Genomic DNA, 27,348 nt, shown 5'->3' on the forward strand with positions numbered 1-27,348 from the left:
TCTTTAAATCAAAGAATCCTGAGGTGGTAGGCACTTTGGAAATCAGTTAAGTCAGCTCCCATCGGGTGAAGTGGCTCATTTAAAGTGTTTTTGACAGCAAATGACTGGTGGTGGCCAAAGGATAGGAGTAGATTGGTAAAACTGGACCAAGGGAATCTTCATGTTTGCAGGTGTAAAGAAGTTTGGAGACTGGGTTGTCTATTCCCAAGGTAGCTCTAAGCTACAAGAAAAGATAGTAGACCAACTGTCGAAAAAAATTGAATGAGCACATGAAATGTTGGTTCTCAGTCTAGTGATCATGCCACAGAGTGATTTCTGGAGAAAGTCAAGGTATGTGAAAATTAGAGTTATCTCTGTGAAGAGAGATTGGATTGAGTGCTTGGAAGAGAAAGGACATTCCCCTATAGTGACGAGAGTGGATGAGAAGAGATTGGTAAAATACAGGGTAGTAAAATGACCAGATTAATGGAGTTGAGAGTGAGAACTACAGATGGTAAATCTAAATGGAGAATGGAACTGAATGGGGAAGCAAAGATGAAGTGTGAAATACTTTCATGACAGTCTCCCCATGGCTAATGTGGCTAACATTTATGTAAGACTGTGTGACTGGCTGTAGCTAAGCAATTATCTCATTTGGAACTCAAACCCTGGTAGGTAGGTGCCTTTATCCCCATTGTACAGATGAGGAAATTGAGGTGAACAGAGGTTTAGTGACTTGCTCAGGGTCACATAGATAATAAGGGTTTGAGACTGGATTTGAACTCAGTCTTGAGTCTAGTGCTCTCTCCCACCTATGCCACTTGCCTTTTTTTATTATTCATATACTTTGGGTTATAGATAAGAAAAATATCATCTATAAATGGGCAAAACAACCCTGATCTAGAAGTGTGACTTGGTCTGGCATTCAGGTATCCTGACTCTTTCCTCTTCTGATACAATCAATGTCTCAGCTCCCTCTCATCCTTGGGTCTCTAACCTTTGAATCTTGTTTTCCAGATCCTGGCATTCTAGGACATGAAAACTCCAGCTTTTGTTCTCTGGGACAAATTCTTACAAATGACAAAAGTAAGAAGGAGGAGATTATAGAACCATTTGCCATTAACTTTCCATACAGGTAAAAAGAAACTCGAAAGTCTGAACTCCCTTCTGTGTCTTTTCCTGAGTCATCCTCTGGTCCCATGCTCTGCTAGCAGATTTGGTGGTGGTGGTTGATTCTCACACTTGGAACATATTAACTTACAAAAGGAAGTTTGGAGGTGTGAACAAATTTGTTCTTGTAAGTGGTGACCACCAGCCACTGAACTGGTCTTGATCTTGGAGTTAATTTGTGGAAGTCATAGGGAACTGCAATTTCATTTTAAAAACCTAACACACTTCTGTACTGGGAGATAGTAATTGAAGAGAGCTGAAGAACTGTTCCAATGACTTGCCGCAATTCAATTGTGTTATATTTGTCTTACTGCCAGAGGCACAGAAAAGTCTCTGAAATAAATACAAACTTGGTCTCCTTTGCTTGAAGAGCTTGGTATCACCTAGTAAGAAGGGTGAAGGGTGGCTCCTAGATGGAATGAAAGAAGTCAAGTCAACAAACATTTATATTTTGTTATGTGCTGGGAATTACATAAAAAAAAATGACCCCAAACCCGAGAGTCCGTACTTTCAAGTAGCTGACAATATAATGGGGAGACAATGTGGAAACAACTATTTTACAAACAAGATACAGACAGGAGACATTATTAACTTAATTAAAAAATCCAGGAAGGATGTCAGTCAGGAAGTAAAAAAAAGTCATAAAAAAGGAAAAGTAATCAAAATAGGGTCAAGATATTGATGTTAGAGAATGTAACATAAGAAAAAGGAAAGGAAAGGGAATACTTAACTGCTGGGACCATACAACAGAGAATGAAGGTCTTGCCATAAATTTTAAATCTAGACAAACTAAGGAAGAGGAGATACATGGGGAGTATTCAAAGTTTCAGCAGATACAAGGAAATCTACTTCTTGCTTTAGAAATGGGAAGAGAGGTGGTATGGAGGCTGGTGACTCTATTCTGAGTGGTATGGAAGTGGTTACATGTAGGCCTAATATATGACCCATGGGGAGCTGCATTGACTTCCTATAGAATGCATACAGCATTTGCCATAAGCTGTATCTCATTAATAGTGTCATCAGGAGAAATATGATGAGTATCTATAGAGATGTGGAAAGAAATCCTGATAAAGAAACTGAAGCCCTTGGGGGGACTAGGTGTTTCTTCTTCTAGTGATAGCTTGGGTTCTTAGTAGAGAAAGGAGATAGCTTCAAAGATGATATTAAAGAACAAGATTTGGTTTTCTCAACTATGGCTTAAGATATCAGAATGAGAGGCTCTTGGGTAAGTTTGAAGAGGACTTGAAAGAAAGTATTTATTTAATCAAGAGGTCCATAAACTAGAAATGGAAGAAAGAATTGCTCAACTAAAATAAGTTGAGTTGCTCTGTATCAGGTTTGACCATGAAAGAATAAAAGTAGAGAAGGAATTTAGAAAGTTGTGAATTAAAATAGAGAAGGAACAATGTGTAGAGTGTATAAAAAGGCAATAAAACTTGATAATTTAATATGAAGCAAATTTGATTCTATAGGCATCAGTAAGAAAGATTAACTTTCCTAAGTAGAATACAGTAGTATGCATGCATATAGTACTATATAATATAGTATAATAGGGTGGGGTTGGTACACAAATTATTGTAGAGGTTCTTCACCTGAAGGTCTGTGAATTTTTAAAAATGTCAGTTTTAATCATTGTATTTCAATATAATTGGTTTTCTTCATAATTCTATGTATAGTATATGATTCATTTAAAAATGTAATTTTGAAAAAAGGAGTCCATGGCACAAAAACATTCATGTATTTGAGGGAAGGGATGACAGAGAAGCATTCTTTGTCAAGAAAATCCCCTTGGAAAACCATGAACCCAAGTAGGGAGACCCAGTGAAAAGTTTGGGCAAACACAAAAGGAGAGAAATATAAAACTATTGAATTGGAGGAGTATGCCATTGGCCATAGAAGCAGATGGAAATCAAAAGTTGATGATGTGTTTCAGATCCAGATCCCAAACTGACCCAGTTATAGCAGTTAAGGTCTAGAGCAGGGGTGGGGAATGTTGGTCCTGCAGGCCATATAAGGCCCACAGAATCTTTTGGTCTGGTGCTGACACAACAACCACAAATGGGACTCAAAATACAATAAATCTAGGAACTTTTAGGGGTTAATAAAATGTTAACCATATATAGCAGGCTAATTTTTAGATTGATAATTTTTTTTGGCCTGCAAAAGATGTCATGACCATCCAAATGGCTCCTGGCAGGAAAAAAAAAAGAGATTACCCACTCCTGATCTAGAGGCATTTACTAGTCTAATTCTCAAAGTCTAGGGAGGACTTGATTTAGCATCTAGAATCAGTCATTCATAAAGAACAAAGTTTTCAAACCAAAGCATGAGGAAAGAGGAAAAGAGGAAAACTTGACTCCAATAGGACTCTTTAATCCTTATTAAAGAAGCTGGTAGAATTGTCAAGGTTTCAACAATCTCATCTCCTGTAGGGAGACATAGCTGGGGGAGGTGGAGCAGGGGAGAATACAGTTAGGGTTATTCCATGGGCTTGCCACACTTTATTTGATAGGTAAGGCTGCAAGTTATGTGTTTGCTTTTTAAAAATCATCTCTATGCCTCTTGAACCTATTCTTGCATTGGTCAAGGACCTAACATTATCTCTCACCTTACTTGGGCTATAAAGGTGAGATCTGTGGGAAGACAACATATAGAAACCTCAACCTGGATTACGAGCTGCATAGAGATTCTGAGCAGGCCCCTGAATTTGTTCTCCTAGCCCCTGTTCCTTCCAATCAACAAGCTAATCCATGGTTTCCCATGCAGCAAGAATGCAGGTTCTCAAAGATCACATAATCTCCTGGGTTATCTATCATATCAAAGAGAGCCAAAGTTATGCTGTTTGTTGCTCACAGTTTTCACAAACCTTTTGAGAAAAGGATAGGTGGATCTTTCTGATGGTCAAGTTGAAAGACTACTTTTGTAATGGGGAAGGCCTCAGTGGAGCTCTTTTCTGATTTCTGGAAGAAGGGTAAATTGATTGGGTGGGCACAGGGATGCCTTTGTATAATACACAGAGTGTCTAGGAATTTGAGGGTAATTTCTTCCCCATTTATAGCTAGCTTTGAGCTCATCAAGATTGAGTTCTAGGATAGTACATATGGATGCTAATTCTTATAGCTTCTTATAGGTTATGGTGGTATGAATCTACAATGCAGGGGAAAAAAAAGCAAATTGAAGAAAATAGAATAGAGGGAGCTAATGCTAACCAGTTGTCTTGCTGGTAGAAATTACACTCCTTATGGTATTGCTTCAAAGCCCGATTAGTTCATTTCATCAACTCATTGATTAGGGAGTAGTGTGGTGATAACACGTAATAGAGAAGCATATTTTAATGTTTCAGGTAGTTAAAAAGTGGTTTAAAAATGAGAGACAAAAATGTCTCTTGAATTTTTAAATTTTAAAAATAAAATTATATAGTAGTGAACCTGTGGGATGAAAACTTTCCTGTGTCAAAAGAGTTGCATCCTTTGTGATTATGGAGGAAGAGGGAGGAGAGAAGGAAGAAAATGTACTGTCTCTAAGGGTACGTCCACAACCATTAGAATGTCATCTTGATACTGGGTCAAGTATCCAATCCTATGATCATCCTACTGGCAAAGCTAAGTCAGGAAGAAGATCTGACTGAAACAATTGATGATCTCATTAGTAAATCATTCATCAGTTCATGGAAGAGAAAGGACATAACCCCAGAGAGTTGGGAGGTATTGTGCCAGAGGACTAAATCATGGCTATTTCTTGCAAATTGCCTACTAGTTCTTACTAACTGGCTTGGAATCTTTGTTCTTGAAATCTGTTTCTGTCTCAGCCTGGCCTTTAATTTATGCTCAATTAGAGCCTAATTTCTTTCCCTGGAGGGAATAACTCTTCACCTTTCTTGCCCTGGGGATTATCCTTATCACCAGAGCACATGATGGGCTTACTCTTTTCCTACCAAGGGATATGAAGTATTGTCTACTGTGCATTAAACAGACAACCTGGGACTGGAAAATGGTAAGCAACTGCTGTATCACAAGCTCCTTAGCAAGGGCTCTTTCTCTCTCAGATTTTAAATCTAGAACAATATTGAAAACAGACCCCTGAGGAATCATCTACACTACAAAGATGAATTTTCCATTTTGAAGGAAGTCAACTTCTGGCTCTTCCTTTGGAATTAATTGCTCTACCCCATGCAAGCTGACCAGACAGGCAGAATACCTACCTCTCAAACTTTGGACTAGTGAAAGCCTTCCATGGAAGGGCAGCTAGGTGGTGTAGTGGATAGAGCAGCCGCCCTGGAATCAGGAGTACCTGAGTTCAAATCTGACCTCAGACACTTAATAATTACATAGCTGAGTGGCCTTGGGCAAGCCACTTAACCCCATTTGCCTTGCAAAAACCTAAAATTAAAAAAAATCCTTCTATGGAGCTCCAACTCCTGATCTAGAATAAAATGATAACTGTTGTCATTTACCTTGCAGGGCAGGTGGGTCCTCTGGCAATATACTTCTGTAGAGAATCAAGAGGTTTTTTCAGGAGCTCAAGGATATTATTAGTATGCCTTTGGATCCAAGATTATTAATCCGAAGATCTGGGGGCTTCAGCCAGATCAAGTTCCCAGATATTATGATCTACAAGTAGACGTATTATTGTTGCAAAAACCTGAATTAAGGCACTTAGCAGATGGTCACTTGGACAAACCCTTCTATAGATTATGAATTGGGCCACTATTGAGCCTCAACTAGTTCTGCTGCTAGTGGCAGCTCAGGATACTTGTCTTCATTAATTTTTTTAAAAATAATTAAAAAATTTTAGTTTTCCACTTTCATTTTTTTGGAAGCTTATCTTTTATATTCAATTGTTTGTAGTCCAAAAAAATAAAATATTTCCTTGCAAGGAAGGGAGTGTTAACATATTATAGACTTCTACATATCTGCTAGTATCTACCTATCATCTATTGAAAGGCCTGGCAGACAGTGCTTCATTTTGCAATGAAAGCCTGGTGATAAGCAACCTACTATTCAATAATATACTTAGGATTTTTGGGGACCCCAGTAACAACATTTACTGACTTGTTCAGCTATGTAAAATATATGCTTGGGGAGGTTAAGAACACAGTGATCTGGACAGAGGTGCATTATCAATTCTCTTTGATACTGCTGACTCAGTTCAATCTTTTTTTATTGGTAAATATTTTTTAGATTTATTTATTTTATATTTTTACAATAATTTTGTTATAAGAGTAAACATAACCCCCCCCCCCAAGAAGATGAGAAACCTCAAGAATAGTGAGAGACAGAAAAGATGTACTTCAGTCTGTGTTCAGATTCCAATGGCTCTGTTTCTGGGGTGAGTTGCTTTCTTTATCATAAATCCACCAGAGAAGTTGCTTCAAAATTTTCACACAGTTGCTATCACTAACTGTATTTCCCCTCTACTCTCTTCCTCCCCACTCTCATCTATTTCATTCTCTCTTTCCTTTCACCCTGGCCCTGTTCAGAAATGTGTTGTATCTGAATACCCTGTCCCACGACCTTCCCTCTCTTGTACCATCTACTCCCCACTTCCCTTCCCCCATTCCCCCTTATCCCATCCCTTTTTTCTCATTTTTCTCTAGGGTAAGATAGATTTCCTCACCCTATTATGTGTGTATGTTATTTCCTCCCTGAGCCATTTCTGATGAGAATGAAGGCTTACTCATTCCCCTTGCCTTCCTCCATTCCACTCCATTGAAAAAGCTTTTTTACCTCTTATGTGAAATTTCTTCTCTTTTCCCTTCCTCCCAGTACTTTCCTTTATTACCCATTGACTCCATCTTTTTACTATATTATACCATTATATTCCACTCCTTCTTATGCCCTGTCTATATATGCTCCTTCTAACAGCTCTTATAAATGAGAAAGTTCATATGGGTTATCAATATCTTCTTCCCATGCAGGAATACAAACAGTTCAATATCATTAAGTTCCTCATAGTTAGTCCTTCTCATTCACCTCCTCTATGGTTCACCAGAGTCTTGTACTTGGAGATCAAACTTTCTGTTCAGCTCTGGTTATTTCAATAGGAAAGTATGAAAATCCCATTTCATTGAAAGGTCATCTTTTCCCCTGAAAGAGAATGTTCAGTTTTGCTGGGTAGTTGCTTCTCGGTTGTAAACCAAGATCTTTTGCCTTCTGGAACATCATATTCTAATCCCTATGAGCCCTTAATGTAGATGCTGCCAGATCCTGTGTAATCCTGACTATGGAGCATCAGTAGTTGAATTGCTTGTTTCTGGAAGCTTTTAGAATTTTCTCTTTGATTTGGGAGTTTTGGAATTTGGCAATAATATTCCTGGAAGTTCTTCTTTTGGGATCTCTTTCAGGAGGTGACCGGTGAATTCCCTCAATTTCTATTTTACCTTTTGCTTCTAGATCTCAGGGCAATTTTGCTGTATTCCTTTTTTTTTTAGAAAGATTTTATTTTTTTTTAGTATTATACTTTCCCCCCATTCTTGCTTCCCTCCTCCCCAACCCCTGAAGAAGGCAGTCTGTTAGTCTTTACATTGTTTCCATGTTATACATTGATCTCAGTTGAATGTGATGACAGAGAAATCATATCCTTAAGGAAGAAAACTAAAGTATGAGATAGTAAAAATTACATAATAAGATAATGGGTTTTTTTTTTGAATTTGAAGGTAATAGTCTTTGGTTTTTGTTCAAAGTCCATAATTCTTTCTCTGGATACAGATAGTATTCTCCATTGCAGATAGCCCAAAATTGTCCCTGGTTGTTGCACTGATGGAATGAGCAAGTCCATCAAGGTTGATCATCACCCCCATGTTGCTGTTAGGGTGCATAATATTTTTCTGGTTCTGCTCATCTCACTTAACATCAGTTCATGGAAATCCTTCCAGGCTTCCCTGAATTCCCATCCCTCCTGGTTTCTAATAGAACAATAGTGTTCCATGACATACATATACCACAGTTTGCTAAGCCATTCCCCAATTGAAGGACATTTACTTAATTTCCAAATTCTTTGTCACCACAAACAGGGCTGCTATAATTTTTTTTTAGGCTTTTGCAAGACAATGGGGTTAAGGCCACACAGCTAGGTAATTATTAAGTATCTGAGGCTGGATTTGAACTCAGATACTCCTGACTCCAGGGCCAGTGCTCTATCCATTGCACCACCTAGCTGCTCCTATAAATATTTTTTGTACAAGTGATGTTTTTACCCTTTTTCATCATCTCTTCAGGATATAGACCCAGTACTGGTAATGCTAGATCAAAGGGTATGCACATTTTTGTTGCCCTTTGGTCATAATCCCAAATTGCTCTCCATAAATGTTGGATGAGTTCACAGTTCCACTAACAGTGTATTAGTGTCCCAGATTTCCCACATCCCTTCCAACATTGATCATTGTCCTTTCTTGTCATATTGGCCAGTCTGAGAGGTGTGAGCTGGTATCTCAGAGATGCTTTAATTTGCATTTCTCTAATAAGTAATGATTTGGAGCAATTTTCCATATCACTATGGATTGCTTTGATTTCCTCTTTGCTGTATTATTTCTTGAAAAATGAAGTCTAGGCTCTTTTCCTGGTTGTGACTTTCAGGGAGCTCAATAATTTTTAAATTATTTCTTCTGGATCTGTTTTCGAGGTTGGTTGTTTTTTTCCAATGAGATATTTCACATTTTCTTCTAATTTTTGGCTTTTTTGGAAGAGTTTTATTTCTTCCTGATTTCTTGCAAAGTCATCAGTTTCCTTTAGTTCTGAAGGAGTTATTTTCTTCAGAGAGCTTTTTTATCTCCTTTTCCAGCTGGCCAATTCTGCTTTTTAAGGCATTCTTCTACTCATTTGCCTTTTGTTTTGCTTTTTTCCATTTGGTCTAAACTGGTTTTTATCATATTATTTTCTTCAGTATTTTTTTGTATTTCTTTCACCAAGTTGCTGATTTGGTCTTCATGATTTTTCTGCATCGCTCTCATTTCTCCTCCCAATTATTCCTTCACTTCCCTAAATTGCTTTTCAAAGTCTTTTTTTAGCTCATCCATAGTCTGAGCCCATTTTTTCTATTTCTCTTGGAGGTTTTGGATGTGGAAGCTTTGATTTTGCTATCATCTTAGTAGGTGTTTTGATCTTTCCATGGTCTTAAAGTAATTTTCTATGGTCAAATTCTTCTTTTTTCTATTGTTTACTCACTTCTTCAGCCCAAGACTAATTTACAGCACTTCCAAGGCATTGGGGTTTATTTTGGGGGGGGATACCCCACTGGGACTTTTATTCCTCCAAGGTCTTATGCTCTCTTACCTGTGCTTTGATATGTAGATGACCACAGCACTTCTCTCTGTCCTGGAGCTGTAAGGAGGAGCCCTGATCGGCTATCTTAGTATGGAAGGCCAAACTGCAACCTAGATCTGAGTGTGGGCAAACAGCAGAGTCCTGCCCCGAGGGATACCAGAGAAATTTCTGCAGTCTCCCCTGACCCCCTTATCATCTGTGGACTGTGCTTTGGAGGTACAGTCTGGTTTCCCCCATTCCTGCTACAGGTTCTGCAGCTGGTGTTCCTCACTCCACACTCATTCTGGCGTAGCAGAATTCTCTCCCTGCCCCTTTAAGCTGTTCCTGGGCTGCACTGCAACTGGAGCTTTGTCCAACTCCCAGTCCTGGTGAAACACCTTTCCTGTGGAACTTCTAAATTATCTTGGACTGGGAAAATGTATCACTCAAGTCTTTCTGTGGATTCTGCTCCTCTAAATTTTGGTTAGAGTCATAATTTGATGGCTTTTGGAGTTTTTTGGGTAAGAAATTCCTGGGAAATGCTGCCTTCATGCCACCATCTTGGCTCCACCCCAACCCCCCAGACTCAGTTCAGTTTTTAGGTGGTCATGAAATTCAATTTTGTGACAGACCTACCCCTATTTTAAAGGCAAAATGCCATCTTGGTGGAGGCCAGTTATTGACCAAGATGATAGCTCCCTTCCTCTCCTCTGATATATCTCCCAATCAGAACTGTGACTCCCAGTCTTTTCTTGAATGGAATTTTCTGACTCCACACTTTTTCATCTCATATCACTTCCAACCAAAATGTAATATTCATGGCCTTACTGGTAAAGAATCTATGTATTATATTTCTTTCTATGTCTAAAGAAAGGATACAGATGAGATGATACCTTGTGAAATTATAGCAGCTCCAACCCAACAAATGTAAAAAATCTATTAACACTGAAAAGTGGAAAATGGATAAAAGTAAAGACAACTGGCTACTATATTACTAAGTGAATTGTATTTTTATCTTCCCTGTCACTGTAGTATCTTTCTATGGTTGGGGTTCTTTGTGGTGTTTTTGCTCATTTTAAAAAGTTTAGCTCTGCTCCTGGGCTGCAGGGTGGTACTGTCCCAAGTTTCTTGTGCTGGGTACTAGGGACCCGGTCACTGGTTTTCTGCAGTTTGTTTTCAGGCAGCTTGCCTCTCATGGTGGGATGGCCTCCCCTTGTTGTGCCTGGGTTCAGGGGAATTCAATTTGCTTTCTGCACTGGAGCTGGAGGGCTCACAGCTGATCTGCTATGCTACTGACCTGTTGACCAAGGGGCCTCCCCAAAACATGGAACTGATTTTATATTTAATTTGTACACTGTCATTCTGCTGATTAAACATCTTCTAGAGCCTCCCAATGGCTTGCCCACACCCTGCCTGTGCTGGGCTGGGCTCCTCCCTTTTACCTTAACTGAAACAGACCTTTCTTGAAGTCTTTCTAAGATATCTTAAGCTGGAAAATTGTTTCACTCCATCTTTTTTGTGGGTTCTGTTGTTCTAGAATCCTTTTAGATGCTTGATTTGACATTGTTTCCAAGGAAAAACTGGGAAGAGTTCAGCCAACTTTCTGGCTTCTCTCTGCCATCTTGGTTCTTCATCCCTAAATGAATTGTAATGGAGGCAACAATCACACCACCAAGGTGTGGTGACCTAGGAGGCCCAAAGAGCCCAGAAACCACCTTAGCCATAAGATTTCTCTCTGGCTAAGCAGTCGTACATGGCTGCCAATGGCAATATCAATTTAGAACTCAAAAATTGTTTATCAAATATTCTGGGATACAATGATGGAATCCCAAAGAGTTTACATGGCTTTGCCCCAGGGTCACCTAACTAAGTTTATGAGGATTCAAACCCAGGTCTTCCTGGACCTAAATCCAGTTAATACTCTGTCTTCTTCACTCCAGTGTCTCTGACAAAATTTGTGTAGTGTTCTTTGATTCCTAGATAGTTCCTGATAACAAATTCCATGTTTGAAAGGAAAAAAAAATAATAGTTTTATATTCAGAAGAGGTCATAATTGCAGATCATGGAACACTGAGTTTTCCAAAGAATTAAAATGCAGAGATGATGTAGGAAAATGTCAACAAATATGACTTGAACAAAAGAAGTAGTATAAAGGACATCTAACCTGAGTCCAGTCTGGAAGTTAAGGTCTGAGACACTTGTAAACCATCTAAACATTAGCACAAGAATGTTTATTGCATAACATGAGAAGGTTAAATGGCAAGAATATCATGGTGGTTCAAATAAATGCAGCTCTGCTTGTTTGCAAAGTGAGGTGTCCATATAGCAAAGAAACATCTGCCAAGTCTGAGGACACTGCCTTCTTCTTGACCACTGGTCTCTTATTTCACTGGGAAGCTGGGACAAGCACTTGTTCTATTTAAGTCTCTTAATTAAGCCTCAAGGACACTTCCTTGCCTTTCAGGGGGAAAAAACATCATAGCCTACATGAAAGATACCCTGGTAGATACTGCTTGGCTATATGCATATATTATTGAAAAAGAAGGTACTTACAGTTTCAGGACATCTGTAACCCTACTGCCCACTGGAAAATTTTGTTGGACTAAAACTCCATAGAATATGAATTGTGGCCTTTACTCTTTCTATATTCCTTGTTGTTGTTTATCCTTTGTGATGCCAGGACAGGCAAGTGAATTGTATTTAAGTGAGAGAAGATTGTGCAAAGTTGCCAGCCTCATTTTCTCCTTTGGATCATTTGGGTCCAGTGAAACCAGATATGGATTGGAACAATTGGAGATGGCCCTGGATGCAGTGGGAGGTCATGGTCTTAAGGGAAGGTCTTTATCAGGTCTGTTTGATTGAGATAACTCCCATTATGTGATTAGAGCAGGTAAGAAAGACATGAAACAAAAAATATGACCTCTTTTGAGTAGTCAAAAAAATCAATCTGGGAGTGGAAGGCCCTCAGGATTTTGGGCCCAACCAGAAACAATTGCTATTTATATTTTACTCTGAGCTAGTCAGGAACCAAACAATGACCAAATGGAGTTTGCCTGTATCCTATTGTTGGCTAATTATTGAGAGCCAGAATGATTTGGGGGCTAAATTCAAAGTAGCTGAAGTCATCCAAGAAGACTTCTGAAATACCCTATGAACAGCCCAAGTACAAGTAAGAACTCCTGCTTCTGGAAGCCCTTGAGCATAGAGGACTAGATCTAGCCCCACCCTTATCAACTCTGCACATACTAAATCAAACCATAATAAAAATTCATAGTAGCAGGGAATGATTTCCTCACTGTCTACTCCATATTTGGCCCACCAGTCTTTGTTATTTGCTAAAAACTCAGAATAACCTTCCTGAATCCTTGCTCATCATGACTGATTGTGGATGGGTAAGGAGACTGATGTGTCTGTCTCCAATGTCTCTTCAACAGGATTGTCATCAATATCTGATGGATGAGTTGAGATGTGAGCTCACAAAGAGGATATGAGAACCAACATGCAATATGCATGTTTTGGGATTGTGGGAACTTTTCACTTCAACAACCTTTGGCCTTAAGGAGGATAGTATCTTAACCCATGGACTTACTGTTATAGCTGAGTGAGGAGGGGATATGTCCAACCATGACTCCCAATGCTGACTGAGAGCAGGGGAACATTATGGGCACAAAAGAATAAAGCCTTTCAGTAGTATTACAACAGAGAAACAAATGCCTTTTGATCCAGGACTATCTTGGCTTGGACTTTCTACCACAGCTGGCTTCCTGATTCCATCTCAGTATCTTGGATTTTGTCCTTACAGAGACTCTCAGGTCAGTCAGTTAACAAGCATTTATTAAGGGGGACTATTATGTTCTAGCCACTGTGCTAAGTTCTAGAAATAAAAGAGGGTAAAATACAGTCCTGCCTGTGAGGAGCCTACATCCAATAGAAAAGAAATTGTCCAGATAGCTATTTACATACAAGATATGATACAATGAAAATGGAAGGACCAGGAAAATCATCCTTCAGAAAAAAGTTCAGATTTTTGCCAGAGAATCCAGTAAATAGAGGTAAGTTTTGAGGCAATATGGGACAATGAAAGCAAATGCACTGAGATGAGAGATGGAGTATTATGCATGAAGAACAGCAAGGAGGACTGTATGAATGAATTATATGTAGAGGAAATTGATTAAAATGGAGAAAGGAAAGAATCTTAGCCTTGGGTTTACACTTGATTGGATCCTGACACAGACCACATTCATCTTTTACCAGAAAGAGACTTCTTCCATCTCCACCCCTACACTTCTATCTCAGCCCCAGGGTTTGATGTAATCATTGGCATTTAGAGAATAATGGAAGAGGGTAGGTCAATGACATAATAATATAGGATAATTGTCATTGAGGGGGTGGGACATGGTTGTAGGTGGACCTCCATATTTCCCAACCAGTTCCTCAATTCAGGGCATCATACTGGACTCTTAGACACTACAATTCTAGGATTGCTGACTGGAGGGTTGTAGAATGATAGAATCAGAGATCTAGAAAGTGAATGGAGTTTCTACAGGCCACCTAGTTTATTCATTTATATTTGGGAAAAACTGAGACCCAAGAAGGTTAAGTGACTTGCCCAAGGTCACAGAGAGAGTTATCATCAAAGGATAAATTGGAACTCAGGACCTCTGGTTTTCTCTTTCCATTGTACTGTTCTCTTTTTGCCATTGAGAACAAAGCACTTCTTCAGGGGGCCAAATACATAAAATTATATATTTGTAGTATATCATACATGAGTAATTCCTTGCAGCTCTAACTGTGGCATTCACTTGCAGGGTAGTTAAGCAGTCCTTGGTGATGGGATCATTCTTCTACTTCCAATGAAAGCTTGGGTACTTGACAAGTATGGCAGGATAACTATAGAGTTTTCAGGTCCCAGTATTGTTAAAGATGGGTGACCCTTGCTTTGAGGTCCTCCAAACTGAAACCTTCATGTGCACTTATATTCTCTGTCATTGGAAGGTAGTGGCTTGAAGAACTGGGTAGAGAAATGGGCCCACCCGTCATTACTGTGGATGCATCCTAATGATTAAATCCATTTGGCTTTGCTGCTCAGACTTTACACAATTCACCAGACATGTAATAATGATACCAGCTCTCCAAGCTGTGGTTATCATTAGACAATCTCTCTTCCAGATGATTCTTTCACTGAAAGTTTTTGGGAGAAATCACATCAGATTGCTCTGCCTTTGGATATACAATCAATCCAATGGCCATCCTGAATGAATACATCCCAGTGCAATATATATATATATATATATATATATATATATATATGAATTGGGGAAGACAGAGCATGCCAAAAAGTCTTCCTGAGTGGCCCCATCTCCTTGAACAGTGATTTGTAAGAACTTTGTAGATCATGAAGTAAGGGTAGAAGATGCAGTTCACAGATGCTCTATGACTTTGTAGTTAGTACAACAAAATTCTCCAGTGGGCAGTAAGGTTTTAAAGTGGAGAGCAGGAAATTTAGTACTTACTTTTTCAATAATGCATGTTTATGTACAGCAGGAGTAGTGTCTAGCAGCAAGCCATATAAGACTAGGATGTTGTTTTGTTTTTTCCCTTTAAAAGGCAAAGAAGTTGTTCCTGAGTATTGATTGGTCGAAGGGGTCTATTAGTTCAATCCCTGGTCCCGGTTTCCCATTTACAAGAGATAGTGTTACACAACAGGTCAGACTTGGCAAATGTTTCCTTGTTCCACTATATGCCATCATACTCTGCTGCCTCTCACTTATAGTCTTAAGTAAGCCTGGACCTGTGTCCTGAAGCCCCCCTCCAGCTCATCTAGGGTAACTTGGATAAATTTATTAAGAGAATTAAATGGGTTGGAGAAGGGGGAGGAGTGAAAAGAAGGGAATTCTTGGCCTGTATTCTCCCATAGCTCTTATTTTATCTTGCTCTCAAAATCACTACCTGACCCCAGAGACTCTTATTTTCCAGCCAGATTTGCTCTACAAAGCAACACTAAATTCCCACAGGGTGGCAGCTTTTACCTGCAAGTGAAGGTTTGGCAGTAAGACTCTCCTTGGGGGGAAGGATGTGCAAGATGCTACTGGTTTAATTCTCAAAGAGAGCTGAAATCAAGGTCAAGGCAAGCCAAGGTCATTCTCTGAGATATGTAATTGAGATAAAACAAGGAAACTGGGGAAGGGAGTGAAGAAGGAACAGATTTTTTTTTTTATGTCAAAAGCTAGTGCAAGAATTAGTCATCACTGGAGAATGGGGATTTGTAACTTGGGGACCAGAGTCAGAGATCTGGGCATAAAAATTTCATCTTCATTTTTGAACCAAAATTGACCATTTCCTTCAATTATTTAAAAACATTATTATGAAGAAGGGATCTGTAGGTTTCACCAGAATGCTAAAATATGGTGGCCAGTTAAAATCAACAAACCTCTTTTCAATAAAGCAGATAAACTAATAATGGGACCTTATAATGGGACCCAATGAGTTTAACCAATGTATGCTGACCCATACTTGTCAGTTGACAAGTATGTATTACTGTTTACTGTGTCAGCACACATTGTGTTAAACATTGATATACAAAAACAGAGTATGCTTTCAAGGAGCTTACATTCTAAAGGAAGAAATAACATGCAAATAACTAAATACCTACCAGACTAATACTAGGAAAATAGAAGGTAAGACAACAGCTGGGGAAACCTGGAAATGCCTTCTACAGGAAGGGGAGAGACATCAAGGATAAATACACCAAGATGGAAAATGTGTGAAAGGGTATGGAGTTATATGTGTGGGAAACACATGTGTAACTGGATTGTAGTTTGTGGAGGAAAGGGGTAAAGTCTGAGAGGACTGGAAAAGTAGTTAGGGAGTAGTGAATTGTACGGAGTAGTGAGGAAAAGCATCCAGTCAACTGAGTGGAATGTGGATTGAAGGAGTATCAACGAGCCCCACATTCTTTGTTTCAGCATTAGCTTGAGTGATTGACCTATTGGACAAATGTTGTTGACTGGGGTGCAGGCCTAAAATTGTTAGTTCCTGCCATTATCTGCCAGAAGTTTCTTTCCACTAGTTGTAGAGCACATGATAAATTCTTGCCACTGCAGATCTAATTTTGACCAAGGAAGATGCACCAGGTAAGTGAAGATGAAATGATAAGAGTTAACAAGAGAAAAAGACTAGGTTCTTTTGGTATTCATTGTGACCAAAAAAGGAGGATTCAGGTGTCAAAGCATGTTTCAGAAATTTGAAGTAGATCCCAAGGTTAGAAGGGAAAAGTATTGCTCAAAAAGAGATGGAAAAACCCTCAAAATGAAATTCTGACATAAATAATGAATGATAGGGCAGCTAGAGGGACACAACTGGGTAAAGCACACTGAGCCTGGAATCAGAAAGACTAATCTTCCTGAGTTCAAATCTGACCCCAGACACTGTCCTAAATATGTGACCCTGGGGGGGAGTCACTTAACCCTGTTTGCCTCAGTTTCTTCATCTGTAAAATGATTTGGAGAAGGAAATAATAAATCTAATATCTAGTATGTTTGCCAAGTAAATCCCAATAGGGTCCTGAGGAGTCTAAAACATTTTGAAGGACCTACTCTGTGCCAGATCTTTATATTCCCTGGCTGGGGATACAATGAACAAACCCAAAAAAGTCCAGTCTCTATTCTCAAATCTTATATTCTGTGGAAGAGTATCAAGTATATAAATGCATACATACAGAATAGTTGCAAGGTGAAAGGAAACAAATATTAAGCACCTACTAATGTGCTTTACAAGTATTATCACACGAGTTTCAGAGGGCTTAGGAAAGACTTTGTATGGAAGACAACGTTTGAGTTTTGTCTTGAAGAAAGCGTGCAATTCTCAGAAGTGGACAAGAGGAGAGAGTTCATTTCAAGCTTAGAGTCTACAGTTTGTACAAAGACATGCAGTATGATGTTGGAAGAACAGAGAAACAGTCCAGCTGGACCATAGAATTCTGAGAGTAATCTGTAATGAGGCTATAAAAATAGCTTGGGGTAGGCTATCAAACGTTTTAAAAGTCAACCTGAGGAATTTCTATTTTATCTGAGGCAACAGGAGCCACTGGAGTTTGCTGAGTAGGAGATATGGTCAGTGCTTAAAGAATTTGGCAACTATGAAGAATGAATTGGATTGAGGAGAGACATGAGGCAGGGATAACAACTGGGGATTGCAGAAAGAGTTTGAGGTGATTAGAGTCAACTAAGATAATGTGACTGTGAAGAGAGAGGGTTTACATATAGAGATAGAGTGGAAGCAAGACATGGCTGACTGGACCAAACTGATAGGATGTGTGCAGTGACAAGGAGTGATGTCTTTTTTTTTGTTTGTTTTTTGCAAGGCAAATGGGGTTAAGTGGCTTGCCCAAGGCCACACAGCTAGGTCATTATTAAGTGTCTGAGACCGGATTTGAACCCAGGTACTCCTGACTCCAGGGTCGGTGCTTTATCCACTACGCCACCTAGCCGCCCTTAGAGTGATGTCTTCTTGAGGACAACACTGAGTTTATGAATCAGGGGAGACAGAAAGAAGCCTTCAACAGAAGGATAGGATAATGAGGGTTCAGATTCAAGATTAGGGACTGGACTTCTGAATTATTCAAATTTGACTGGTTTACTCTGTCTGGAATGCTCTCCTTCCTCACATCCATATCTTAGAAACTTTACTCTGTTAAGACCCAGCTTGAGTGCCACTTCTCCTGATTGTCTTACTTGTTGCCAGAAATAACTGTCCTATATACTTTTTTTAGTTTTTTAAAATTTATTTTTATTAAAGATATTATTTGAGTTTTACAATTTTCCCCCCAAATCTTGTTTCCGCCCCCCCCCAGAAAGCACTCTGTCAGTCTTTACTTTGTTTCCATGTTGTACCTTGATCCAATTTAGTTTTTTTTTTTTTGCAAGGCAATGGGGTTAAGTGGCTTGCCCAAGGCCACACAGCTAAGTCATTATTAAGTGACTGAGGTCGGATTTGAACTCAGGTACTCCTGACTCCAGGGCCGGTGCTTTATCCACTGTGCCACCTAACCACCCTGTCCTATATACTTTTGAATTTTCTTATTTGAGTATTCCTAGCAGAATGTAGGTCCCTTGAGGGTAGGGACTCTTTGTCTTTGGATCCACAGACCTAATACAGAGTAGGAAGTACAATATATTATTATCATGTGTTGTTTATTAAGCACAAAGTAGGTACTTAACAAATATATATTGAATTAATTGAATTAAATGTAACATTTCCCTTCCTTTGTATCTGTACTCTCAAGAGTTGGATGTCTCAGATGTATTTAATGACTCCTTGGATATTCTCTTGGTTGGATAATCCCTGTGTGTAGGTTTGACTTTGATCATTAGTCCATGAATTCATAGGCTCATTGAATGTAAAGGTAGATTGGACCTTCAAGACCACATTAACCAGTTCTTTATGCATAAGGAAACTGAGGGCTAACCAAGGCTTGGTGAGGTGCCTCAAGGTCACATAGTTCTTTAGTTATTGGGAGCTTCAAATGGAAGCTAGGACTCCTAACTCCCAACCCAGTACTGTTTCCATTTCAGCAAAGATTCTGCTATTGAATTGGACCGGTGACTGAATGTCAGAGTCAGCAGTTCTGACTAACCATCCTTTCTGGGTCTGACACACATTCTTGAATGTGGATTAGCAGAGTCAACATGGTGGCTAAAAAGAAGGAAGTGGTGGGGCGGAAGTGAGACTGGCATTTGATCATTCAATCTGCTGGTTACTGAAATGGGAAATTTTTTTTCCATTTCCATGGAGAATGTAAACAATGAGCAATGGCCAATATTACTTTTGTTGTTTTTGGTGTAAATAATCTTGGTAAAGGAGGGGGCAGTATTATGTAGTAGTACAAGTATGCCAAACATGCCCCTTCTCTTAGGAACATGTGACCCACAACATTCCCAACAACCCAGATTAAAAGTAATTGGGAAATATTGATCAGAAATTAGTAAAAATACAATAGAATATTGATAATGTTAATATGTGATTTTCTAAATTGTGTGACTTCAGGGATCCTTACTTAAGTTTGAGTGGCCCCAATTCTATATGAATTTGAGACCACTACTATTTAAACAATTTCCAGGCCCTTTCCTAACCTTGCTGAAGCAGCCTATGGGAAAGGGTGGATGGATGGGTATGTACAACCATCCATCTCTCAGCTTTGTGAGGATGAGAAATCTTTCCTCTAGGTCTCTGGAAACTAAATGTACTGTGTTATAGATTAGCCTGGCTAACAGTGAACACAGAGATGTCAAGAACTAAACCATGGGAGAAGAAGAAGATGCTAGGGCACCTTCGAGAGAAACTGCCCCTTCAAAAAGGCCTGCAGCCCACCTGGTCCATTCCAAGCAAAGGGTATGTGCTCTTTAAATTCTTTTGCTTTCCTATGCCTTATTTCACCCCATGTCTCATTCATTCCAAACTTATTCCTATTCCTGTCTTTTTCAGGTCTGGGGGACCCTTGCTCATTTCCCCTGGGTTTAGAAGGCCGATCTCCTTGCCCCTTCTCTACCTTCCCTTTCCTCAAAGCTCAACTCTGATGCCACCTCCTCCTAAAAGCCTTCCCTGATACCCTTTTCCGTTTCTGCTTCTTCTTCCATTTTCCTCCTACCTAAAAGTGATCTCTCCTATAATTTCTCTTCTATTTAGGATCCTCCCACACACAATTTACATTCATCATATTCTAATTTGTGTTATAGGTCTTTGTGTCTACATTCTATTCCATAGTATACTCTATTTAGAACAGGAAGAGACCTTAGAGAAGCCATCTGTTACAGGATATGAACCCAGTTCCTCTGACTCTAAAGCCAAGTTCTTTCTTGGCTATTAGCTATCTTGGAAGCTAGATGAGTTTTATTTTATCTTTGTGTCTCCATTACCTACCATAGAGCCTTGCCCCGGTTAACATTTGTTGAATTGTATTGGAAACATTTATTATATACCTGATGTGATTCCACACCTGTTCAATGATGGATCTCATGGAGGAAGAATGTTGAGGATACAATCCCAGCTTCTTCTCTGATAAAAATCTAAAAAGTACCAACTGCATGCTGAGCATTGTAGGTAGCAAGGAAATATCATTTTGGGTCCCTGTCCTCAAGGAACTGATAATCTAGTTGGAGAAAAACAGCTCATCTTCATGGAAGAGCTAGGGAAAACTGATGGCAACGCTGTCTTTGCTGGTTGAATGGATTATAACGAAGTAGGAAGGGGAATTTCAAAGTGGAAAATCAGCATGAGTTGAGCTAGTTCCAGGATAACTCCTGAAGGAAAGAAAAGTTAGCTTTAAAGTTCTTATTGAAGAATGTTCTGGATGTGGGTTTGCAGAAAAGGAAAACTAATGGTGGTATGAGGGGTGTGGAGACAGAGAAGGACATCGATATGGTTGGAGCAGCATGTGCATGTTGAGGAAGAAGGAGATATGGCAAACATATGGGATTGGATTATGGTGATTTTGACAAGTAGGGGTGAGACGTTTGCTGCAAAGCCTATACTATTTTTATAGACTGTGCTTTCAGTTTAAAAATCCCCCTCAAAGCTCTTTTCAGTTTTTTGTTAGCCAATTAGGCAAAATAAAATGGCAGTCCAGGTACATCTTTCTTCTGAAATTCCCTTATTATAAACTGATTCATACTAAAGTGCTGAAGAATTGAGAGACTTCACTGCCTCTGATATTCACTCCTCCCCAAGTATTTGTTTTACAAAAGGTTTTAAGAAAGGGTAATACTTACCCAACTGAGATGAATCTGTGGAAGAATGTTGGTGGCAGTCAGTGGGGAAATATTTATAGATGGAGCAAACCTGAGTCCCTCAAACCAGTTCCTTTAAGTGATGCCTACTCAACCTATATGGAACTTTTGTGCTTTAAAAAACTTATCTTGTGCTTCAGACCCCATGTCTGAAATTTTAAAAAAGATTGTTCAAAGGGGATGAAAATGACATTTTGACAGTGCAGTTATGAATGAAGCATCTATGAAAGATATTAAGGACCATCAAAGGGAGCTCTCTGATGAGCTCAGATTTTAAATTTGGCACATTCTCCTCTCTGGGAAGCTGAATTAAGAATCTATCCTAGGGAAAGTCATTTGTGGAGCTGCTCAGAAGTTTCCTTCTCTTCCTTTCTGTCCCTGGAGGAAGGCAGCTGTAGCTTTCCTGGGGAGCAACAAGTAATTGGAGAAGAGGGCTTCACTCTCTTAGCAGAGATGGTGCTGACAGGGTAGCATGAGCAGAGTTCTATAGGAAAGGTCCTTCCCCAGGATAACATGTTAAATTCTACCTAGAATTATTTCTCTGGTGCTTCAATGAGGCTTTGCCATCTATTAAAATGCCAGTCTCCTTGGGAAGAGCCCCATTGAAAGATGCTGGTAGTCACTGATGCCTTAAAATGAATAAGAGATCTGAGAGTTACAAGGAACAGGGGAGAACAGGATTGAGTTTTCCTCTGAGAAAATGGTGGTAGAAGGTTTCAACTCTGCAAAGGTCCATGAAGAGTTCCAGCTGGAGTAAAGGGCAGGGATGATGTGGGGCATTCTGATAAGATGAGGCAGGACAGTTGGAAATCGGAGGACCATCAGAGACTTGAGAGCTGTTAAATTGTCCTTCTGTTTATTACATCCTATCCCATCCTTCCCCACCAATCTCATTTCATTCCCTTCCCTTTTTCTCCTATCCTGTACCCCAATCCCCTTCCATTCTCATTCCTTTCCCTCCCTCCCACTCCCTCCTATCCTCCCAGTCCCTCTGCTTTTTTCAATTCTGTAAGGATTGAGTCCTAGCATTCCACATCTGTTAATCTCCCATCCTGTTTGGTCTTGTCTTCTCTAAATGAAATTGGGCCATCTGGATACTGTTGATTAGGCAAAGCTGTAACTTCCAGGTGGACTCCTCCCCTTCACTCAGTTATTAGACTGGGGATTCGGAATCTTATGAGGACAACTAGGTGGTGCCATAGTGTACAGAGCGCCAGGCCAGCGGTCAAGAAGGCTCATCTGAGTCCGTATCTAGCTTCCTAGCTGTGTGGCCCAGGGCAAGCCACTTTACACTGTCTACAGCAGTTTTTTCATCTGTAAAATGTGCTGGAGAAGGAAATAGCAAAACCCATCCAGCATCTTTGCCAAGAAAACCCCAAATGAAGTTCCAAAGAGTCTGCAAAGACTAAACAACAAAGAGTCTTATGGTAGCCAAATGTGCCAAAGACTGCTTTGTATCAAAATGGATTTGTTTCCTTGGGGGGAGGGGTAGTGTGTGTGTGAAAGTCATAAATCTCAAACTAGTTGTCACCCCTCATTTTACAGATGAAGAAACTGAGTCTCAGAGGTGGTATATCTTCAGGAGATCAATAGACAAGGGACTAAAGATTGTGGAAGACACGGGTCTTAAAGGCAAGAGATTTGGAATTTATTCTCAGCTCTTCCACCTCTCTGGGACTTAGTTTACCTATCTTATAAATGGGAGGGTTTGACTAAAAAACTGTAAAGTATTATTTCAGCTCTGACAGTCCATGTTTTTATGATATCAAAGGAAGCAAATTTTGTCTTCCCTGTTTCAAACTCCCTGCATTTCTATTGCAGGTTATCTTCCCCTGCTATCCTTGTCTCCAGTTGGGGTAAAAGCTGTCCTGTAGAATCTATTCACAGTAAGACATTAAGGACTTAAAGGCTTACCATCTCCAGAAGCATTTTCTGGAAAAAGTAATGATCAAATTCCTCCCAAAAGACTATTCAATGTTCTTTTTACAAAGGAGTCTCAGAAAAGGAAAATGATTTGCCAAGGTTACTCTGCTATTTGGTAGCAGTGCTCAGAATAGAAACATACCTTCTGACTCTCAGGTCATTGGTTTCTCCACTATATGCCACTGTTTCTTTAATGATTGTCTTGAAGAAATTGCAGGCTTTTTAAGAATAGGTGGATATTTCTGGGACCCTAAGTTCATAGTTCATAGTTGTTCCTCTGCTTATGCAGAAAAATAAATGAGTTCCACTATACCCCAACTCACACATAAATGACAGCCTCCTATTCAAAGGGATATGCAGGGACCAAAAGAATCCATAGGTCCTTTAGCAATGGGTCATGGCATCACATCTCTCATGGTATAAAAGCTAAGCAAGTCCAACTCCAACACTAATGAAGTTTTACAGTTTTTACATATTGCCTCTCAAAGTATAGACTTTGGGGGTCCAGTGTTCAAATAGTGTCCCATTCTTCACTTTTGTGTGTCTCACCTTTTATTCATGATCATTAATTCCCATTCTGCCCTTTCTCTAGCTCTAACTACATTATGGACCTCATTCTTTGTTTTATTGATCTATGTGCCTCATTCAATCTTTTTTTTTTATTTTTATTTTTGCAAGGCAAATGGGGTTAAGTGGCTTGCCCAAGGTCACACAGCTAGGTAATTATTAAGCATCTGAGGCTAGATTTGAACTCAGGTACTCCTGATTCCAGGGCCAGTGCTCTATCCACTGCACCACCTAGCCGCCCCACTTATTCACTCTTGATCCCTCGCATAGAGCCATATATTCTCCCCTTTGTCCCCTTGGAACATGAGTCAGGTTGAGTTTTGAGTGCAGAGGCAGGGGATTGGGCAAAGTAGGGGGCTGGAGCATTGTTTTATGACAGGAAGAGTACTGACCTAGTGTCCAGTCACTGTCATGAACTGAGAGTCTTTGGGCAAATCACTTAACCTCTTTGGGCTTCAGACTAAATTCCACCTGGACTCCTTCTAGTCCAAATCCAAGATGCTATTTATCTAATGGAAGGATCATGAGAATTGCATTTTGTCTCTCCCAAGGGAAGAACTAGGGCCAAGGGATTGGGGAAATGTCATAGATTTTGACTCAATAGAAGGAAGAACTCTTAATAGATTACCTCATAAGGTAGTAAGCACCCCATTTCCCTGGAAACTTGAAGCAGATGGTTCATAGGATTATAGAACTGGAAGGGGACCTTGGACATCATTTAGTCTCATTTTAATCTCATTTTGCAGTCGAGGAAACCAAGGCATAGAGAAATGAAATGATTTGTCTAACAACCTCCCAGGTAATATTAAGTGGAAGAGCCAGAATCTGAACTTTTGATTCTTAATCCTGCACTCTTCCCATGTGACCAGGATGCTGTAGCACTGGTACCTCCTGAATGACTTTCTGATGGATTGAACCCCTTGAATTCAACCACCATCTCCCACCCCCTACCCTTCTCTGATTCCATGGCAGGTAAAAGGAGGGTAAAGGTGAGTGAATGTTCCCCGCTTGCTGTCTTATCCAGGAATCATGTTCTGGTGACCTCGATGATGCCTCCTTCAAGAGCTACCTACATTCCTCCTCTGAGAAACCGCATGGAAGACAGGTTACTTAGCTCGCGCTTTCCAAAGCAAAAAGCGAGGCTGCAGGAATTGCTGGGCTACCACATGTATGGGTGGCTCAGGGGGCAATCGCTAGCACCAGGTTCCCAGGGGAAGCATTTGGTGGTGGAATTTAACAGCATCAACTTCCCGCCCTCAACTACCTCATCATGATGTCTGATTCTGTTAGTCTTAATCATGGTCACTTGGGCAGTCAACAGCGGAGCTGGACTCTATCCAGGGAAGAGATCTTTCTTCTATATTACCATCATGGGCTAATAGTTCCCTTCCAGTGAAGCTGAGAGGACTGATGGTCTGAGGCCCGCAGAGGTATTAATAGTAATCTGTTGGGTCAGTCTTTAGAAGAACCATCAACTCAACCCAGAAATTGTTATGGTTGCCAGAAATTATGTGATTCCAATAAACATTGACGACCCAAAGCAATTACTTATCCTATCCAGGATTAGTCTTTTGGGTGGGGGAGGAGGGGAGAGAATCAATCTTATGAAAAATGACCAGTTGTAAGTATCAATTCATGCTTTAGTTAAATCTGTTATGCTGTTAGTGGATAAAACTTGCCAACAGTGACATTGGGCCAGCTATTTCAGCTCTCTAAGATTCAGGTTACTCATCCTTAAAATGAGGGTAATAATACTTAACATGATGTGTTCCTCAGAAAGTTTGTATGAACCAAGTGCTCTTGTAAATTATGAAGCATTATGTAAATAGAACCTGGATTCAAATTTATGTCATCTCCAAAAGACAGTTACAGACTTTCTGTTCTATGTCTGCTTTAAACATGCTTCTTCCATCCATTCAAGTATTCACTGAGCATTTACTATGTCTGAAGCCCTGTGAACAGGCATTGTGAGATACAGAGATGAATAAAACTGGCTTATCTGCCCTCCAAAGACTTAGGTATTAGAAATTAGGGGAAGGATAAAGAGGAAATAAGACAGTCACCTAAATAATGAAAAACCAGGAGAAATCATCTCCTGGCTGAGGTTATCAGGAAAAGCTTAATTGGGGAAGTTGACACTTAAACTGGGCCTAGAAGTTGGGGTCCTCTACCTCTCAACAGGTAGAGCTAGCTCAAAGGGAGGGTATTATACAAGGTTCACCAAAGTTAGGAGCCAGGAGACCTTGGAAGTCACCACCCTTTCTTTATCTGTTACAGAACATAAGAATCAAATGGAAAAAAAAATGGATCTCAGAGCACTTCATGAAGTATTTTTTTTAAATTATACAAATCTAAAGGGATTTAATCACCAACACTAATGCTCACTTTGATTAGAGAACACAGAAGTTTAGGGAAATGATATACTAACTTGGCTATATAAATTATCTCAGAGCACTTCATGAAGTATTTTTTTTAATTATACAGATCTAAAGGGATTTAATCATCAATAGTAAAGCTCACTTTGATTGGAGAACATAAAAGTTTAAGACAATGATATACTAATTTGGCTAGATAAGACATTTCCTTCCTCATCACTCATGAAAGAAGAGTCAGGTCTCCAGGGGATGAAGTGATTTCCTAAAAGTACCCCAAATCAAGGAGGCAACCCCAATTCTAAAACCAGTACTGATGCTAATTCAGTCATTGGAGTTTTTGTTGGTGTGTAAATAGCTAAAAGGGGATGGGGTGCAAGCTGTTTATTTGGTGAGATTATCAAGTCACAGACTGATATGCTTATAAACACCATAAATTTCCAAATAAATACACCCCCCTTTGGTAAAGCACACACTTCCTTATTCCAGCATGGCTTCCCTGCTAAAAGATAGTGGGAAATAAACTTTGCAAGTGTTTCTGGAATCCAGGGACATCTTATAATTTCAATCTTTCTCTAGTTAGACCTTAGATACATTTCTAATTTATTAATAGTTATGTGGTGTGTTTTTCTTCCCCAGATAAGCAATCATCAAGCTCACTTCAACCTTTCAGCCCATCAGTCGACCTTAATTCTTTCAATTCTGTTCTGGCATCATTTTCCTACCTTCCCAATCTTGACCTATAATTAACCAGTCCTACACACTAACCTTCACTCTCAAAGACTTTGCCCTATCAACAGTTTTCATTTTGAATTACCCCACCATTTGTCTTCTCAACACCTACTTCCACTGTGCTGAATACAGTTGGAGGAAGTCATACATTCATGTCAATGGGGGGGGGGGGCACCAGTTCACCTCACTGTGATATAGCACTCTTTGTTTTTCCCTTATTTTCATAATTATTATGCCCCCCTCCAACAGTTTTTCCAGACTTTCACTTCAAACCTCACTGTCTCCCATCATCCTACTTTGCTGAGAAAATCCTGGCCATCTGTTGAGCTATTCCTCATCTCCACTAAACAACACTCCCTAAATTCTTCAACCTGCCCAATTTTCCTTTTTTTTCCCAGATTGTTTTTGGGGAGGGGTGACCATTTTAGTTAGGCTAGCTTGTGTTCTTGACCTCTCCTTCTCCCAGCTCTTTCAAGAGCTTATCCTACCCATCATTCTCTCTTTTTCCTCATTTTCTTATCTACCAGCTTCTTCTCTCCTGACAACAAACATACCTAGATCTCTTCTACTACTAACAAAATC

General features: G+C 39.7%; 1 protein-coding gene across 1 annotated transcript in view; it reads left to right on the top strand.

The window, feature by feature from the left end:
• The window catches only part of C8H3orf22 (chromosome 8 C3orf22 homolog), a 54,632-nt gene extending 29,409 nt beyond the window's left edge, over positions 1 to 25,223 (top strand). The window contains exons 6-8 of the mRNA XM_074198445.1: positions 997 to 1,114; positions 19,644 to 19,778; positions 24,687 to 25,223. Of these exons, the coding sequence (XP_074054546.1) occupies positions 997 to 1,114; positions 19,644 to 19,778; positions 24,687 to 24,936 (503 nt within the window). The 3' untranslated portion in view covers positions 24,937 to 25,223. The remainder of the gene's footprint in view (positions 1 to 996; positions 1,115 to 19,643; positions 19,779 to 24,686) is intronic.
• The last annotated feature ends 2,125 nt before the right edge of the window (positions 25,224 to 27,348 follow it).

Source organism: Macrotis lagotis, chromosome 8 (genome assembly GCF_037893015.1).
Source record: "Macrotis lagotis isolate mMagLag1 chromosome 8, bilby.v1.9.chrom.fasta, whole genome shotgun sequence".
In the NCBI taxonomy this organism is placed as follows: Eukaryota; Metazoa; Chordata; class Mammalia; order Peramelemorphia; family Peramelidae; genus Macrotis; species Macrotis lagotis.